This window comes from Trichosurus vulpecula, chromosome 8, assembly GCF_011100635.1.
Source record: "Trichosurus vulpecula isolate mTriVul1 chromosome 8, mTriVul1.pri, whole genome shotgun sequence".
In the NCBI taxonomy this organism is placed as follows: domain Eukaryota; kingdom Metazoa; phylum Chordata; class Mammalia; order Diprotodontia; family Phalangeridae; genus Trichosurus; species Trichosurus vulpecula.
This window is the reverse complement of record NC_050580.1, coordinates 16,487,689-16,504,758: the sequence shown is the minus strand read 5'-3', so window position 1 is coordinate 16,504,758 and position 17,070 is coordinate 16,487,689. Positions and strand designations below refer to the sequence as shown.

The 17,070-nt window shown below is 37.9% G+C and overlaps 1 protein-coding gene across 1 annotated transcript in view; it reads left to right on the top strand.

Annotated features, from left to right (window-relative positions):
• Positions 1-17,070, top strand: part of PCDH15 (protocadherin related 15) — a 1,035,697-nt gene that overhangs the window by 638,971 nt on the left and 379,656 nt on the right. Inside the window, exon 14 of the mRNA XM_036735025.1 lies at positions 7,067-7,199. Within this exon, the coding sequence (XP_036590920.1) occupies positions 7,067-7,199 (133 nt within the window). The remainder of the gene's footprint in view (positions 1-7,066; positions 7,200-17,070) is intronic.

The following is a 17,070-nucleotide window of genomic DNA, read 5'->3' as shown; positions in this document are numbered from 1 at the left end:
TTGTCCTACATGCAGTAGGAGGGAAAGGGGAAAAAAAGGGAGGGGGGGTGTTCAGAAGGGAGGGAAGAAATAGCAAGTGGAAAATGGTAAAATAAGGGAGGGGAATCAGGAGGGGGGATAAACTGAAGAAGGAGGCAGTCAAAAACAAAACTCTGTTGAGGAGTGGAAGGAAGAAGGGAGAAATAAAAGAATAAACAGGGTGGAAATAGGATGGAGAAAAAGACACAGACAATAATCGTAACTGTGAATGTGAATGGGATGAACTCTCTCATAAAATGGAAGAAGGTGGCAGAATGGATTAAAAAGCATAATCCTACAATGTATTGTTTACAAGAAACACATCTGAAGCAGGGGGATACCCACAGGGTAAAGGTAAAAGGCTGGAGTAAAATATATTGTACTTCAGCTAAAGTAAAAAAAGCAGGGGTAGCAATCCTAATCTCAGACAAAGGAAGAGCAAAGACAGATCTAGTTAAAAGACATAAGAAAAGAAACTAAATCCTGCTAAAAGGCACCGTAAACAATGAAGCAATATCATTGTTTAACATATATGCACCAAGTGGTATGGCATGCAGATTCTTAGAGGAGAGGTGAAGGGAGTTACAGGAAGAAATAGACAGCAAAACTATAATAATGTGAGACCTCAGCCTCCCCCTCTCTGAACTTGATAAATCTAACCTCAAAATAAAGAAGAAAGAAGTTAAGGAGGTGAATAGAATTTTAGAAAAAGCAGATATGATAGACCTCTGGAGAAAACTGAATGGGGATAAAAAGGAATATACTTTTTTTCTCAGTGGTACATATCACATACTCAAAAACTGACCATGTACTAGGGCATTAAAACCTTACAATCCAGTGCAGAATGGCAGAAGTAGTCAAAGCATCCTTTTCAGATCACAATGCAATAAAAATTATTTGTAATAAAGAACCATGGAAAATAAGCTAAAAATTAATTGGAATCTAAATAATCTAATTCTAAAGAATGAGTGGGCCAAAGAACAAATTAGAGAAACAATTAATAACGGCATTCAAGAGAATGACAATAATGAAACAATGTACCAAAACTTATGAGATGCAGCAAAAGCAGTTCTTAGGGGCAGTTTTGCATCTCTAAATGCTTACATGAATAAAATAGTGAAAAAGGAGATCAACAAATTGAGCATGCAAATGAAAAAGCTAGAAATAGAACAAATTGAAAATCCCCAATTAAATACCAAATTAAAAGTACTGAAAATCAAAGGAGAGATTAAAAATTCGAAACCAGGAAAACTATTGAATTAATAAATAAAACAAAGAGCTGGTTTTATGAAAAAAAAACAATAAAATTGATAAACCTTTGGTCAATTTGATTTAAAAAAGAAAGAAGAAAATCAAATTACGAGTATCAAAAATGAAAATGGTGAATTCCCCTCCAATCAACAGGAAATTAAAACAATAATTACGAATTATTTTGCCCAGTTGTATGCCCATAAATTTAACAACCTTAGGGATATGGATGAATATCTACAAAAACATAAATTGCCCAGGTTAACAGAAGAGGAAGTAAAATTCCCAAATAAACCCATCTCAGAAAAAGAAATTGAGCAAGCCATCAATGAACTCCCTAGGAAAAAATCTCCAGGGCCAGATGGTTTTACATGTGAGTTTTATCAAACATTTAAAGGACAATTAATGACTATACTTCATAGACTGTTTGGGAAAACAGGTGAAGAAGGAACTCCACCAAATTCTTTTTTATGACACAGATATGGAACTAATACCCAAACCAAGAAGAGTCAAAACAGAGAAAGAAAATTATAGACCAATTTCCCTAATGAATATTGATGCAAAAATTTTAAACAAAATATTAGCAAAAAGATTGCAGCAACTTATCACGAGAATAATACACTATGACCAGGTAAGATTTATTCCAGGAATGCAAGAATGGGTCAATATTAGGAAAACTATCAGCATAATTGAACGTATCAACAACAAAACTAGCAGAAACCATATGATCATCTTAATAGATGCAGAAAAAGCCTTTGACAAAATACAACACCCGTTCCTATTAAACACACTAGAAAGCATAGGAATAAATGGAACCTTCCTTAAAATTATAAATAGCATCTACCTAAAACCATCAACAAGCATTATTTGTAATGGGGATAAGCTAGATGTATTTCCAATAAGATCAGCGGTGAAACAAGGATGTCCATTATCACTCCTATTATTCAATTTGGTACTAGAAACGTTAGCTGTAGCAATAAGAGAAGAAAAAGACATTGAGGGAATTAGAATAGGCAAAGAAGAAATTGAATTATCACTCTTCGTAGATTATATGATGATTTACTTAGAGAATCCTAGAGAATCAAGTGAAAAACTACTTGAAATAATGAAGAACTTTAGCAAAGTTGCAGGATATAAAATGAAACCACATAAATTATTGGTATTCCTATACATTACTAACAAAGCCCAACAGCAAGAGATAGAAAGAGAAACTCCATTCAAAGTTACTGTAGACACCATAAAATGTTTGGGAGTCTGTCAGCCAAGACAAACCCAGCGACTATATGAACGTAATTATGAAACAGTTTTCATGCGAATAAAGTCAGATCTAAATAAATGGAAAAATATTGGTTGCTCATGGTTAGACCGAGCAAATGCAATAAAAATGACAATTTTACCTGAATTAATTTATTTATTCAGTGCCATACCAATTGAACTACCAAAAATTATTTCACAGAGCTGGATAAAATAATAACAAAATTCATCTGGAAAAACAAGAGGTCTAGAATATCTAGGGAATTAATGATAAGAAATGCTAAGGAAGGTGGCCTAGCCATACCAGATATTAAACTCTACTATAAAGCAGCAGTCATCAAAACTACCTGGTACTGGCTAAGAAACAGAATTGTGTATCAGTGGAATAGGATAGGTACGCAGCATGGAAAAGTCAGTGACTATAGCAATCTACTCTTTGATAAACCCAAAGAATCCAGCTTCTGGGCTAAGAATTTACTATTTAACAAAAACTGCTAAGAAAATTGGAAAATGGTAGGGCAGAAACTGGGCATAGACTAATATCTTACACCATATACCAAAATAAAGTCAAAATGAGTTAATGATTTAGAAATAAAGACTGATACTATAAGCAATTTGGGAAAGCCAGGAATAGTTTACCTATCAGATTTATGGAAAAGCAAAGAATTCATGATACAACAAGAGATAGACAGAATTACAAAATTCAAAATGGATAATTTGATTAGGTTAAATTGAAATATTTTTGTATAAAAAAGTCAATGCAACAAAGATTAGGAGGGAAGCAGAAAACTGGGAAAAAATCTTTACAACTAGTGTCTCTGATAAAGGCCTCATTTCTAAAATATACAGGGAACTGAGCAAAATTTATCAGAATACAAGTCATTCACCAATTGAGAAATGGTCAAAGGATATGAACAGGCAGTTTTCAGAGGAAGAAATTAAAGCTATCTATAAGAATATGAAAAAATGCTTGAAATCACTACTTATTAGATAAATGCACATCAAAACAACTTTTAGGTACCACCTCTCTCCTGTCAAATTGGCTAAAATGACAAAACAGGAAAATGATAAATCCTGGTGAGGATGTGGGAAAATTGGAACATTGTTACATTGCTGGTAGAGTTCTGAACTGATCCAGCCATTCTGGAGAGCAATTTGGAACTATGCCCAAAGGGCTATAAAAATGCTCATAGCCTTTGTCCCAGCAATACCACTTCTAGGGTTGTATCCCAAAGAGATCACACAAGGGGGAAAAGGACCCATATGTACAGAAATATTTACAGTGGCTCTTTTTGTAGTAGCAATGAATTGGAAATCAAGGGAATGCCCATCAATTGAGGAATGGCTGAACAAGTTGTGTTATATGAAGGCAATGGAATACTATTGTGCTATAAGAAATGGGGAACACACGGACTTCATAACAATCTGAAAAAACCTATATGATATAATGCTGAGTGAGCATAGCAGAACCAGGTGAACATTGTACACGACCACAGATATATAGATTCTGTGACGACTAACCCTGATAGACTTCACTCTTCTCATCAATACAAGGTTCAAAGGCAACTCCAAAGGACTCATGATGGAGAGAACTATCTACATCCAAAGAAAGAACTATGGAGCCTGAATGCAGATTGAGGCACACTGTATGCTCTCCACCTTTTTCCCTTGCTTTTTCTTTTTTTTTTTCTCTCTCACTTTTTTTGGTTTTGTTTCTTCTTTCTCATGATTCACTCCATTGGTCATAATTCTTCTTTACAACTTGACTATTGTGTAAATAAGTTCAATGAGAAGTTCTATGTAGAAAATATATTGGATTACATGCCACCTTGGGGAGGGAGGTGGGGGGGGATGGAAATCTTGAACTCAAAATTATGTGGAACTGAGTGTTGTAAACTAAAAATAAAAACAATCTTAATTATAAGAAAAATCTATGGATAAGGGTAGACTTTATGACCAAACAAGAGGTTGATCAGATCATGGAATATAAAATGGATGATTTTGATTAGATTAAATTAAAAAAATGTTTTACACAAACAAAACCAAGGTAGCCAAGACTGAAAGGAAATCAGAACCTGGGGAGCAGTTAGAATTTTTTCCAGCAACTTTCTCTGATAAAGGCCTTATTTCTAAAATATATGGAAAACTGCATCAAATTTATTTTAAAAAATGTATTATTACCGAATTGGTAAATGGTCAAAGGATATGAACAGGCAGTTTTCAGAAGAAGAAATCCAAGCTATCTGTAATCATGTGAAAACATGTTCTAAATCACTATTGATTATAGAAATGCCAATTAAAACAACTCTGAGTCACACCTCACATGTGTTATATTAGCTAATATGATAGAAAAGAAAAATGATAAATGTTGGAGTGGATGTGAAAAATATGAACCCTGAAGCACTGTAAGTGGAGCTGTGAATTCGTCCAACTATTCTGGAGAAAAATTTGGCACTATGCCCAAAGAGCCACAAAACTGTGTATAACCTTTGCCCCAGCAATACCTATATTAGGTCTGTACTCCAAAGAGATTAAAAAATTGGAAAGGACCCATATGTATAAGAATGTTTTAGCATTCTTTTTGTTGTGGCAAAAAAATTGGAAATCGAGGGGATGCCTGTCAGTTTGAGAATGGCTGAAAAATGTGTGTGTGATTGTGATGGGATGCTATTGTGTCATAAGAAATGATGATCAGGATGGTTTCAGAGCATGAACTCATGGAAAGTGAAGTAAAACCAGGAGAACATTGTTACGCATAACAACAATATTGTAGGCTGATTTAACTGTGAATGAATTTTCTATTTTAATCAATATAATGATACAATAATCACCTTGCATTTTCTCTACATCTAATTTAAATTTTTCTCACTGCTTTCACAGAACCATACGAGTATAATTTTTACATGATTGTCTGTACATATGATTTTCTGTAGAGAATGTAATGCTCTGTAAGGGTAAGGAACTGTTTTATGTTTGTCATTATGTCCCAGGATGTATGTGTCCCCAGAACATAGTAGCAACTTAATAAACGCATATTAATTTAAAAAAAAGGAAAGAAAAATTCTATCCACCTCCAGAGAAAGAACTTATAGAGTCTGAACGCAGAATGAAGTATTTTTCATTTAAAACACTTTTTCTCACATTTTTTTGCAATGTGGATAATATGGAAATATGTTTTGCGTGATTTCACATGTATAACTGATATAACATTTCTTGCCTTCTCAATGGATGGAAGAGGAAAGGGAGGATGTGAGAGAATTCAAAACTTTTTTAAAATGATTGTTAAAAATAAATAATTTTTTTTTCAAAAGGCTATAATTGTAGAGAAAGTGCCAGTAGTGGATCAAAAGAGGGAATTTCATTTTTGGGAAAAGAAATCTCAGGTTTAGGCTAAAATGAAAGTAACATATGATGCAGATAGATTGAAATACCCAATTGATATTGAGTTTAAAGTACCAATGTTAACTACCATGCAGAGACATGGTTTTGTACTTAATCTGATTTCAATTTTGCTTCTCATTTCTTGTATAATTTATCTTAAACTGTACTTTTTAGAAACTTTTTTTGTTTTATTCAGATATAAACCCTGTTTTATATGCTTTAATAATCTCCACATTGTAGCTACTGAAACATCTGACACAGTCACATTTGTCAGCAAACTAGATAGCCCAACATCTCATTTAAAAGTTTTTTTCAGTATGTTTTCTGTTAACAAACATCTAGCTTTTCTCTCTCTCTGAGAGAGATAGAGAAACAGAGACAGACAGAGACAGAGGGAGAGAAAAACAGAGACAGAGACAGAAAGAGAGAGAGACAGAGAGAGAATCTCCTGTAATAAATATGTATGGTAAAGCAAAAATCAAATTTCCACATGGGTCTGACGCAAAAATAATGTCCAGACATTTTGTTACTATGATAGAAAAAGGACTGATTTTGTAGTCACAGGTCATTGCATGAAAAGATGGCTTCTGCTAATAGCTACCGATATGACTTTGGGCCAGCCCTTGAATCTTTCTGGGTCTCAGTGATCTGATCTATAAAATCAGAGTGTTTGACTTGCTGTCCTCTGAGGTCCCTTCCATCTCGGGCTCTGTTATCCTATTTCTGAAGTCCATTTCAAAGAAGTTTAGTTATTAGTCTTATTCATTCCAGATACATTTTTAATTCAGCATAAAAATTTAATAGTATGACTGGCCATAAGAGTTGATACTTATCATTTCAGCAAGAGGATTTCTTCAGAAGGAGTATATCTTTCAGTAAAAGTAGATGCACTTGGTTAGATGGTCTTTCTCCTTAAATTCTTATGTAATTTTGAATTCCCATATGTTGTGCTCCATTGTTATCTTTGTGATGCCAAGAAAGTGAGGAAGGCCCCCAGCTCAGTGGATGGACCTTGGTATCACTTTCTTCCTCTACAGAATGAGGGAGTTGGATCAATAGCTACTGAAGTCCCTTCAAGCTGGAGTTCCAACTACCAGTAGTCAATTCTTCAACATATTCCCAAATGTAACAGCGATTTTATCTCCTTTTGTTTCTTTCCCCACAGGGATTCTATTTGCACTGTCTATATTGAAGTACTTCCTCCAAACAACCAGAGTCCTCCCCGCTTCCCCCAACTGATGTACAGCCTTGAAGTCAGTGAAGCCATGAGGATTGGGGCCGTTTTGTTGAATCTCCAGGTATGTAGTTTGGTGTCCATGTGATAACCTATTGCTCCGGAATGAAAGGCAATGGTTTATGGTGCTTCATAGGCAGTGGTTGGTACTTTAGTGGAAATGAATCAAAAGACCTGACTTTGAATATAGGCTCTTCTTCTTACATGTCTGATCTCCTCAAATCATTATCCTCTCTTGGCCTCAGTTTGTTTTTCTGTAAAATAGAAGGGCTCTATTGAATGACTGCTAAATTCCTTTATAGCTCCAGATCTTTGATTCTGTGACCTGGAAGATGTAAGGAACTGTTGTATGTCCATGGCTTTAAAAAATGTGAAAGTGTGTTAACTCATATTGAATGAAAGTTCAACCCTGAGAAGAGATCTGTAATCACATAGGCGAAGTGTTTCAAAATGATTTCTCTCTGCTGATTGCAGCCACTGTCAAACTGCTCCAAACAGCAGGCATCTGCTGCAGTCACTGCAGGAGAGAACATAGGCTTTGTAAAAACAAATATTTTGTATTGTACAAGGATAGCTGTCCTTCATGTTTAAAGGCATTACTGCTGTCGGTCATTTCTGGACCTGGATTTCTTTGTACCCATAATGTTCATTTTAAATGCACCATAAAAACTGTAGAAAAGCTGGCAGACTAAGGAAGACCCCTTTCCAGTTCTGTCTCTGCTGTAGATGAGTCTTGGGATATTGAGCACATCTGGATCTCAAGGTTGCCCATCAGTAAAATGAATTCGAATTACAGAATCTCTAAATCCCTCCTGGATCTAACATTCCATCCCTTAATACTCTATGTTCTGTGATCTCGCAGCTCTGACATATTCTGTTCAATCTTCAAAGGGCCCTTCTAAATCTGCAATTCTGTATGGTATCTATTTTTCACCTGTACTGTTTTACTTCCCCTTAAAATCCCTCCTTCCTTCCTTCCTTCCTTCCTTCCTTCCTTCCTTCCTTCCTTCCTTCCTTCCTTCCTTCCTTCCTTCTTCCTTTCCTTCCTTCCTTCCTTTCTTCCTTCCTTCCTTCCTTCCTTCCTTCCTTCCTTCCTTCCTTCCTTCCTTCCATTCAGTTCTTTCTTTCCTTCTCTCTCTTCCTCCCTCCCTCCCTTTATTTTCCTTTTCTTTTTCTTTCTCTTCCTCCATTTCTTCCTCTCTTCTTCCTTTCTTTCCCTTCCTATCCTTTCCCATTTCTTCCTTTCCTTTCCTGACTGGGTCTCCCTATCTCACCTGAACAGGAAGTGCAGAGATCAATCACAGTGCCCCTGACCTCCTATCCAATAAAGACAAAAACCTAAGATTTAACCTACTCCATTTAGCTACCTGTTATGGTTCTCCTCTCCTTAGGCAGCCTCATAGCTCTGCTTTCCTGGGAGAATTCACTATATTAGTGCTACATTTAATTTGACATTTGATCAATTTAGCAACCTCAGCTCAAAACTTTACAGTGTGCCTAATGATGCCCAACTTTGTTCAAGTTCTAAGAAATCAAAGTTCTGTGTTCTGAGGGTTCTTCAGGCTCTGACATTGTGTATTCTAAGATCCCTTCCTATTTCTGACACCTTTTATTCTAAGCCCCACCCTTCACAGATCTGATATTCTATTTTCTTTCATTTAAGATTTCTTCAGAATCTCACATTCGTTATTCTGATATCCTTTTAAGTTCTAGCATTCTGTTTTCTTAAGGTTCTTCTGGCATTCTATGTTCTAAAGAACTTATAACTCTTAAGATCTAAGGTAGCTTCCTGTCAATCCTAGCTCTAGTATTCTGTGTTCTAAGGGTACCCCTAATTCTTACACTTAGGCTTCTAAGATCCACTCCAGCTCTAACATTCGATATTTCAAAGATTCTTTGAGCTTTTCCATTCTATGTTCAGAGCAGAGACATCTGGAGATGTCTCTGGATATAGAGATACAGTTAGAGTGAGAGATCAATAAGACCTGTATCTTATCTCTATATTACAAACACACACACACACACACACACACACACACACACACACACACACGGCTAAAGAGAGCAATAAAGTTTATATTTAGATCTCTAGAGATTTAGATATAGGTGTAGATAAATAATTTCTCTCTCCCCTTCCTTGGCTGTCAAATATTAGGAAACTGTAATCAAAGACTTCTTGAGCCTAAGTGTTTTCCTTCTTTTAGGCAACAAGGTGATTGGTACCAAACTTCTTAATGAGTACTATAGATAAATAAATAAATGCACACACACATATGTATGTATGTATACATACATCTATACCTATCTTTACCTATTTACACTAAACAAAAAGAGAAGAAGTCAATGGACGGATAGATGCACTGGCATGTGCTAAAAAGTCATCGGTTTCCTACAAGCCTTTCCAGCACCTGCCCTGCGTGTGTGAGGCAGTGAATTTAAGAGGGCAGGATCTGAGCAAGTACTTATACTGTGGCTATTGACCCTAAAGTTAAGAGTGTTTCTAATTCCTGGGTGTGTTCTTCAGACAAAGTCCATGGGAGGCAGAATCATCCCAACCCCTATGAGGGCATGTTTATTGTGCTCCCATATGTATAAACCTTCTGTGCCTTCTTGTTGCCTGTAGAATGAAAGACAAATTCCTTTGCCTGGATTTCAAGGCCTTGAACAACCAGACTTCAGAACAGCTCACTTTGCAGCCTGATTTTAGGGGACCCCCCCAAAAGTTCACTAATCATATCCTGTGCCTCCCACCCCCCAATCAGTAAATTCATTCAAGGGTAGCAAGTTCTCATTGACTCCAAGGCTTATAGTGGTAGAGGTGAGAGGGACTTTGGAGTTCCATCTAGATCAACACCTTATTTTACATCTGAGTAAATGGACAACCAAGGAGGTTGTTACCTACTCAAGCTTCCAGGAGAGCTAAGGGACAGAATCAGGATTTGAACTCAGGTACTTTGTCACCAATCCCAGTACCTTTTCCTTTCTACCACTGCCTTGATTTCCCTCTTCAGCCATGCTTACAGACCTCTTTCTCCTCCAAGGCTCAGTGTAGGTGCCATTTCTTCCCTGAAGCCTTTCGTAATCATTTCATTTGAAAGCTATATCCCCCCTTGAGATTTTCCTAAAACACTGTCCCAGGATCTGTTCTTCCATCACAATTTATGTTTCTTATTTTATACCACCTCAACCCCCACCCCCATCTCCAGGAGATGATAAGCTCCTTCAGAATAAGGGCTGCACATGTATATCCCACTTCCTCGGGCATAGTAGGACCTTAATAAATGTTTGATAAATTGAATTTAAAGAAAAGAACGTAGAATGTTAATAAATGCCAAAATTAATATAGTGTTTTGCAAAGCACTTTAAATATATCACCTCATTGAATAGTCAATCAATTAGCATTAATTAAGTACCCTACAATGTCGTGGGCACTATGATAAATGCTACAGATACAAATATAAAAAAGAAAGATTACCTCAAGCTACTTGTAATTTAATGGGGGAAGATACTACACAAAGGGAAGCCCAAAGGTGAGAGGAAGGGAAAAGTAACCAAGGAGGCTCAGGTGGGAAATGAAGAGTTGGCCAGCCCTTTCCCCCTCCTTAGATTGAGGTTTCAGAGCTTCCCCTCCACCTTCCAATCAGAGGGTGGAGAGACTGAGGAGCTGTGAGTCCCAAGGCTGCTTCCGTCTTTCAGGATAATGAAGTTTCTTGGGGTGGTGATGGAGCAGTCCAAACTCTTAACCTTCAGAGCCACCTTATTAGGTAAGTGCTGTTAGAATTCTTATTTAGATGAGGCAACAGGCTGTAGAGGTAAAAGTTACTTGCCCAGGGTCTACAGTTATTAGGCTCAGGATTTAGAGCTAAAGGACATGAGTTCAACTCTTACTCCAGAACTTGTTACTTGTGTGACATCAGGTGAATCCCTTTACCTCTCTGGATTGCAGGGTCCTGTCTGAAAAAAAAGAGGGTTGGATTACATGACTCAAAGATCTCCTTTCATAAGCCTATTAATTGAACACAGAAATTACACACACATACACATGTATATGTGTGTATATATATGTGTGTATATGTCATATGTGTGCATGGATGTGTATATGTAGTAATGTATATATGTGTATACACACATATATGCACACATATGCATATACATGTGTGCATGCATGTGTGTATATGTGTGTGTGTATATATGTGTGTATATATATATATATATATATATATATATATATATATATATATATATATATATATATATACACACAGAAATCCCATAATTCTTTCTTACAATTGCCACAAGCCATTGGGTAACCCATTATAAAAAGGACAAGATTTGGAGGAAGAAAGGAAGTGAGTTTGAATCCAGGCCAGGATACTTACAACCATAGGGAAGCCGTGAAATCATAGGATTGTAAGGTGGGAAAGAACCTCATTTGCCACTTAGCCCAACCTTTACCTGAAAATTCCACCTACGACATCCCAACCTCTGCTTGCATACCTTTCAGAAAGGCCATCTCGCTACTTCCTGACACAGTCCATCCCACTTTCAGACAACCCTATATTTCTCGCCTGACAACAAGACTAAGTTTGCCTCTCTGCTCTTCTCCACCCTGTTTCTCAGTTTCCTTGTTTGTGAAAGGGATAACCCATGACTTCCTCACATGCTTTTAATCCTTTTTCTGAAAAAAAAAAAGGATTATGTCATCTTTAAACAGTATAAAAGTGAGTTCAGAAAGCAGAAGGAAAACCCATAATAGTTGAATAATCCTAATGAAAGAAGGTGAGTTGAAAGAAAACCCTTTTCCTCAGGCACAGTGTCTATGGTGCTGAAGCTAAGAAAATAGTTAAGATGACATGTCTATTGAACCTTTGAAATCTTTGTGGAAGGAAGAGAAAGAGTGATGATTGCAGCAGCTGCTTCTATTAGGAAGAGCCAGGAGAGCTTATCAAGTCATTTTTCGGAGGCCACCACATACCCACTCTCATTCACGAGCCACTGAGATTGAATTTGAACCAGTGACCCCTAAGTCGAAAAGCTTCTATCAAATTACTCATACAAAGACCTTGGATAATAGGCACCATTAGAAGTACTGAGAGCTGCCTGGAGTAAGGACCCCCAGGCTACTTTGTCTGCCCCCTGCTACTACCACCCTCAGACTCATCACTGGTCCATTTAGACCATCTGTGCTTATGAGACTTTTACAATCATTTTCAAAAGGAGGGAGGGAGGGAGGGAAGGACAGGTGGGGCCTCTTTGGAGGAAAATTGAAGTGCTTATTTTGGAACAATTGTGAGTGTTTTCTTTTTCTATTTTTCCCTTAATGTGCTATCTAGTAGGCAAACACGCGGCGCGCGCACACACGACCCTATTTATCCCAGAAAATGGTTTTGGTCTGCTTGATTTTCTCCACTGTAACATCACACTGTTTGGCCTGGCTATGGTGCCCTGGTAATGATGGCTTCCTACTGAGCCCAACAGCATCAGATGCCTAATGAATTACCCTGAAGAGTGTGTCCGGTGACATTTTTCTCTTCCAGTCAGCTCACTTTTAACACTATAACACCAGGAGGAGAAGTCTATGACCAGAGTGCCAGCCTCAAAATGAGGAAGACCTGAATTCAAGTCCTGTCTCTGACAAAGGAAAATAGGATCATCGATGTAGGCCTGGAAGAAAACTCAATGATCATCTAGTCCAGCCCTCACATTTTTATAGATGAGGACACTGAGAATGAGAAAGGCCAAGTGGATTGTCCATCATTATAGAGATAGTATCCAACCTAGGTCCTCTGACTCATGAGCCAGGGAGCTTTTTGTAATCACCCCCTCCCATTGGGTATACTCCCTTATCAGGGATTTAGATCAGGATGGTAGTTCTCTGCATGAATTTTGGCCTTTTTCCTGGGCATGGAGGTGGCGCTTGTCATAAGTACTTTGGATTTGTGTATAGGTAGATGTCCTATGACCTCTGTGCATTTCTTCTCTGCTCCCCATCTAAAGGTCTAGGTCATATGCAGCTACCTTCTGATAAGAAAACCACTGGGCCTACAGAGTGAGGCAGGTGTTTTGAGAGAATGAAATGCAAGAGGGTAGTTTTGATTGGTTGGAGATCTAATATGTCATATTAAAAGAGGGGCTTTGAAGGCACCTAAAGAGGGCAGTGGAGGAGGGAAGGAAGGATGAAGGTTGTGTCTAAAAAGGTGTCCAAGCTCCAAACACAAGCAACTCATCTACTTTATAGCTTGACCTTCTTTATTTATTTCTACCTTTCAAAATCCTATTAAAAAAAAACCTCAGGTTCCTCCTTCTCCTTGAAAGTTTCCCTCATTCCCACCCCCCATCCACCCAGATCAAAGTCTGTTCTCCCTCACTATCTTTTTCTAGTGATTTTTTCAATTCTCCCCTTTGCCCCATCAGCCTCTGTTGTTCTTACGTGCATGTATGGTAGAACTTTGCTCACATGCAGCTCTGCGCCCCAGGAGAATGTCAGTTCCTTAGGGGCAGCTTGAGTTTCCTTTCTCATCTTTGTGTCTCTAGCACATAGCTCAGTGGGGACTTAATAAATGTTTGTTGAATTAAATTACCAAGTGTTTGGTTATGGACCTGAAGAGATGACTAGGAAATGTTATGTTCAGGCCTCAAAGTTTAAGGTTGAACCTTCCAATGTTGATTGTGGAAGAAGGCCATGCCAGAGTCAACATGGATTGTTGACTCAACATGGATTGTTGCAGGGGTGTGGCTTTTTAAATTTGGTTTTTCTTACTGCCAACCTTTGTTATGCATGAAAATAGGTGAGATTTGCCAGACATATCAGAGTTGCTGACATTGTAAAACTTGTATTTAGTTACCAGATTCTGCTTTTATCTAGGATGTCACAGCTGATTGACCTTCTCTCACAGTGTCAACTTTTCCTATTTCACTCTCATATTGTTTTTCTGTGGTCCTGAGACAAATCACAGAAATGCAAGTACTTCAAAAAGAAGGGGCTTAATAATTTTTATAGTTTTTTTTTTTACTATTCTTTTACTTTTATTTTATTGATTACTTTATTGTTTTTCTTTTTCTTGTTATTTATTTAATATTTTTAGTTTTCAGCATTAATTTTCACAAGAGTTTGAATCATAAATTTTCTCCCCAGTTCTACCCTCCTCCCCCATATATTCTGATTGCCCCATTCCACAGTCAGCCTTCCCTTCTGTCACCCCACTCACCACCATCCCATTTTCCTTTACTTCCTGTAGGGCAAGACAGATTTTTATTCCCTATTGCCTATATATCTTACTTCCTAGTTGCATACAAAAACTGGTTTTTTTTGAACATCTGCTTTTAAATCTTTGAGTTCGAAATTCTCTCCCCTCTTCCCTCCCCATCCACCCTCCCTAAGAAGGCAAGCAATTCAACATAGGCTACATGCAAAACCCTTCCACAATACTCATGTTGTGAAAAACTAACTATATTTTGCTCCTTCCTAACCTATCCCCCTTTATTGAATTTTCTCCCTTGACCCTGACCCTTTCCGAAAGTGTTTGTTTTTGATTACCCCCTCCCCCTATCGGCCCTCCCTTCTATCATCCCCCCTTTTTTTATCTTCTTCCTCCTTCTTTCCTGTGGGGTAAGATACCCAATTGAGTGTGTATGGTATTCCATCCTCAGGTCAAATCCGATGAAAGCAAGATTCACTCATTCCCCCTCACTTGCCCCCTCTTCCCTTCCTACAGAACTGCTTTCTCTTGCCACTTTTATGTGAGATAATTTACCCCATTCTATTTCTTCCTTTCTCCCTCTCTCAGTATATTCCTCTCTCATCCCTTAATTTGATTTTTTAGATATCATCCCTTCATATTCAACTCACCCTGTGCCCTGTGTCTATACATACATACACATACACATATACATACATACCCACACAGACACACACACATATATGTGTATATATATATATATATATATATATATATATATGTGTGTGTGTGTGTATACACACACACACACACACACACACACACACACACACACATATATATATATATATATATATATATACACATACATATATATATTCCCTTCAGCCACCCTAATACTAAGGTCTCATGAATTATACACATCATCTTTCCATGTAGGAATGTAAACAAAACAGTTCAAATTTAGTAAGTCCCTTATGATTTCTCTTTCTTGATTACCTTTTCATGCTTCTCTTGATTCTTGTGTTTGAAAGTCAAATTTTATATTCAGCTCTGGTCTTCTCACTGAGAAAGCTTGAAAGTTCTCTAATGTTATTTAAAATCCATATATTGCCTTGGAGCATGATACTCAGTTTTGCTGGGTATGTGATTCTTGGTTTTAATCCTAGCTCCACTGACCTCCGGAATATCATATTCCAAGCCCTTTGATCCCTTAATGTAGAAGCTGCTAGATCTTGTATTATTGTGATTGTGTTTCCACAATACTCAAATTGTTTCTTTCTGGCTGCTTGCAGTATTTTCTCCTTGATCTGGGAGCTCTGGAATCTGGTGACAATAGTCCTAGGAGTTTTCTTTTTGGGATCTTTTTGAGGAGGTCATCGTTGGATTTTTTCAATTTCTATTTTATCCTCTGGATCTAGAATATCAGGGTAATTCACCTTGATTATTTCTTGAAAGGTGATATCTAGGCTCTTTTTCTGATCATGACTTTAAGGTAGTCCAATAATTTTTAAATGATCTCTCCTGGATCTATTTTCTAGGTCAGTGGGTTTTCCAAAGAGATATTTCACATTGTCTTCCATTTTTTTCATTCCTTTGGTTCTGTTTTATAATACCTTGATTTCTCATAAAGCCACTAGCTTCCACTTCTTCTAGTCTATTTTTTTAAGGTAGTATTTTCTCCAGTGGTCTTTTGGACTTCTTTTTCCACTTGGCTAATTCTGCCTTTCAAGGCATTCTTCTCTTCATTGGCTTTTTGGAGCTCTTGTGCCATTTGAGTTAATCTATTTTTTAAGGTGTTATTTTCTTCAGTATTTTTTTGGTCTCCATTACCAAGTCATTGACTTGTTTTTCATGGTTTTCTCACATCATTCTCATTTCTCTCCCCAATTTTTCCTCTACTTCTCTAACTTGCTTTTCCAAATCCTTTTTGAGCTCTTCCATGGCCTGAGACCAGTTCATGTTTTTCTTGGATGCTTTTGATATAGGCTCTTTGACTTTGTTGACTTCTTCTGGCTGTATGTTTTGGTCTTCTTTGTCACCAAACAAAGATTCCAAAGTCTGAGTCTGAATCTGAGTCCATTTTCACTGCCTGGCCATTTTCCCAGCCAACTCCTTGACCCTTCAGTTTTTCATCAAGGTATGACTGCTTGTAGAGTAGAGAGTACTTTGTCCCAAGCTTGAGGGGTTACACTGTTGTTTTCAGAGCTATTTCTGCACAGCAAGCTCTGCCACACCAGCGCTCCTCCTCTCCCAAGAACCACCAACACGGACCACAATTCAGATCTTACCAGGCTCTGCACTCCTGCTCTGATCTGCCACTTAATTCCTCCCACCGGGTGGGCCTGGCGCCAGAAGCAACTGCAGCTGTAGTTCTGTCCCCATAGCTGTACCACCTCTGCTGCCCCTGGAGCAGTGGTCAAACAGCAAACTCCTTTCACTCCCCACAGCTTTTCCCACTGACTTTCTCTGTTGTCTTTGGTGTTTGTGGGTTGAGAAGTTGGGTAACTGCCACAGCTCAGTGATTCGGGGCACTAGGGCCTGTTCCTCCCTGCTCCCAGTCTGGTTTGTCTGGGTGCAGCCCACACTGGGCTCTGCTCCCCTCTGCTCCCAGCTCCTTGGTATAGACCTTACCCAGGGACCATCCAGGCTTTCCTGGCCCTGCTTCTCTCTGCTATTCCATGGGTTCTGCAGCTCTACAATTTGTTCAGAGCTATTTTTTATAGGTTTTTGGAGGGACCTGGCAGGGAGCTCACA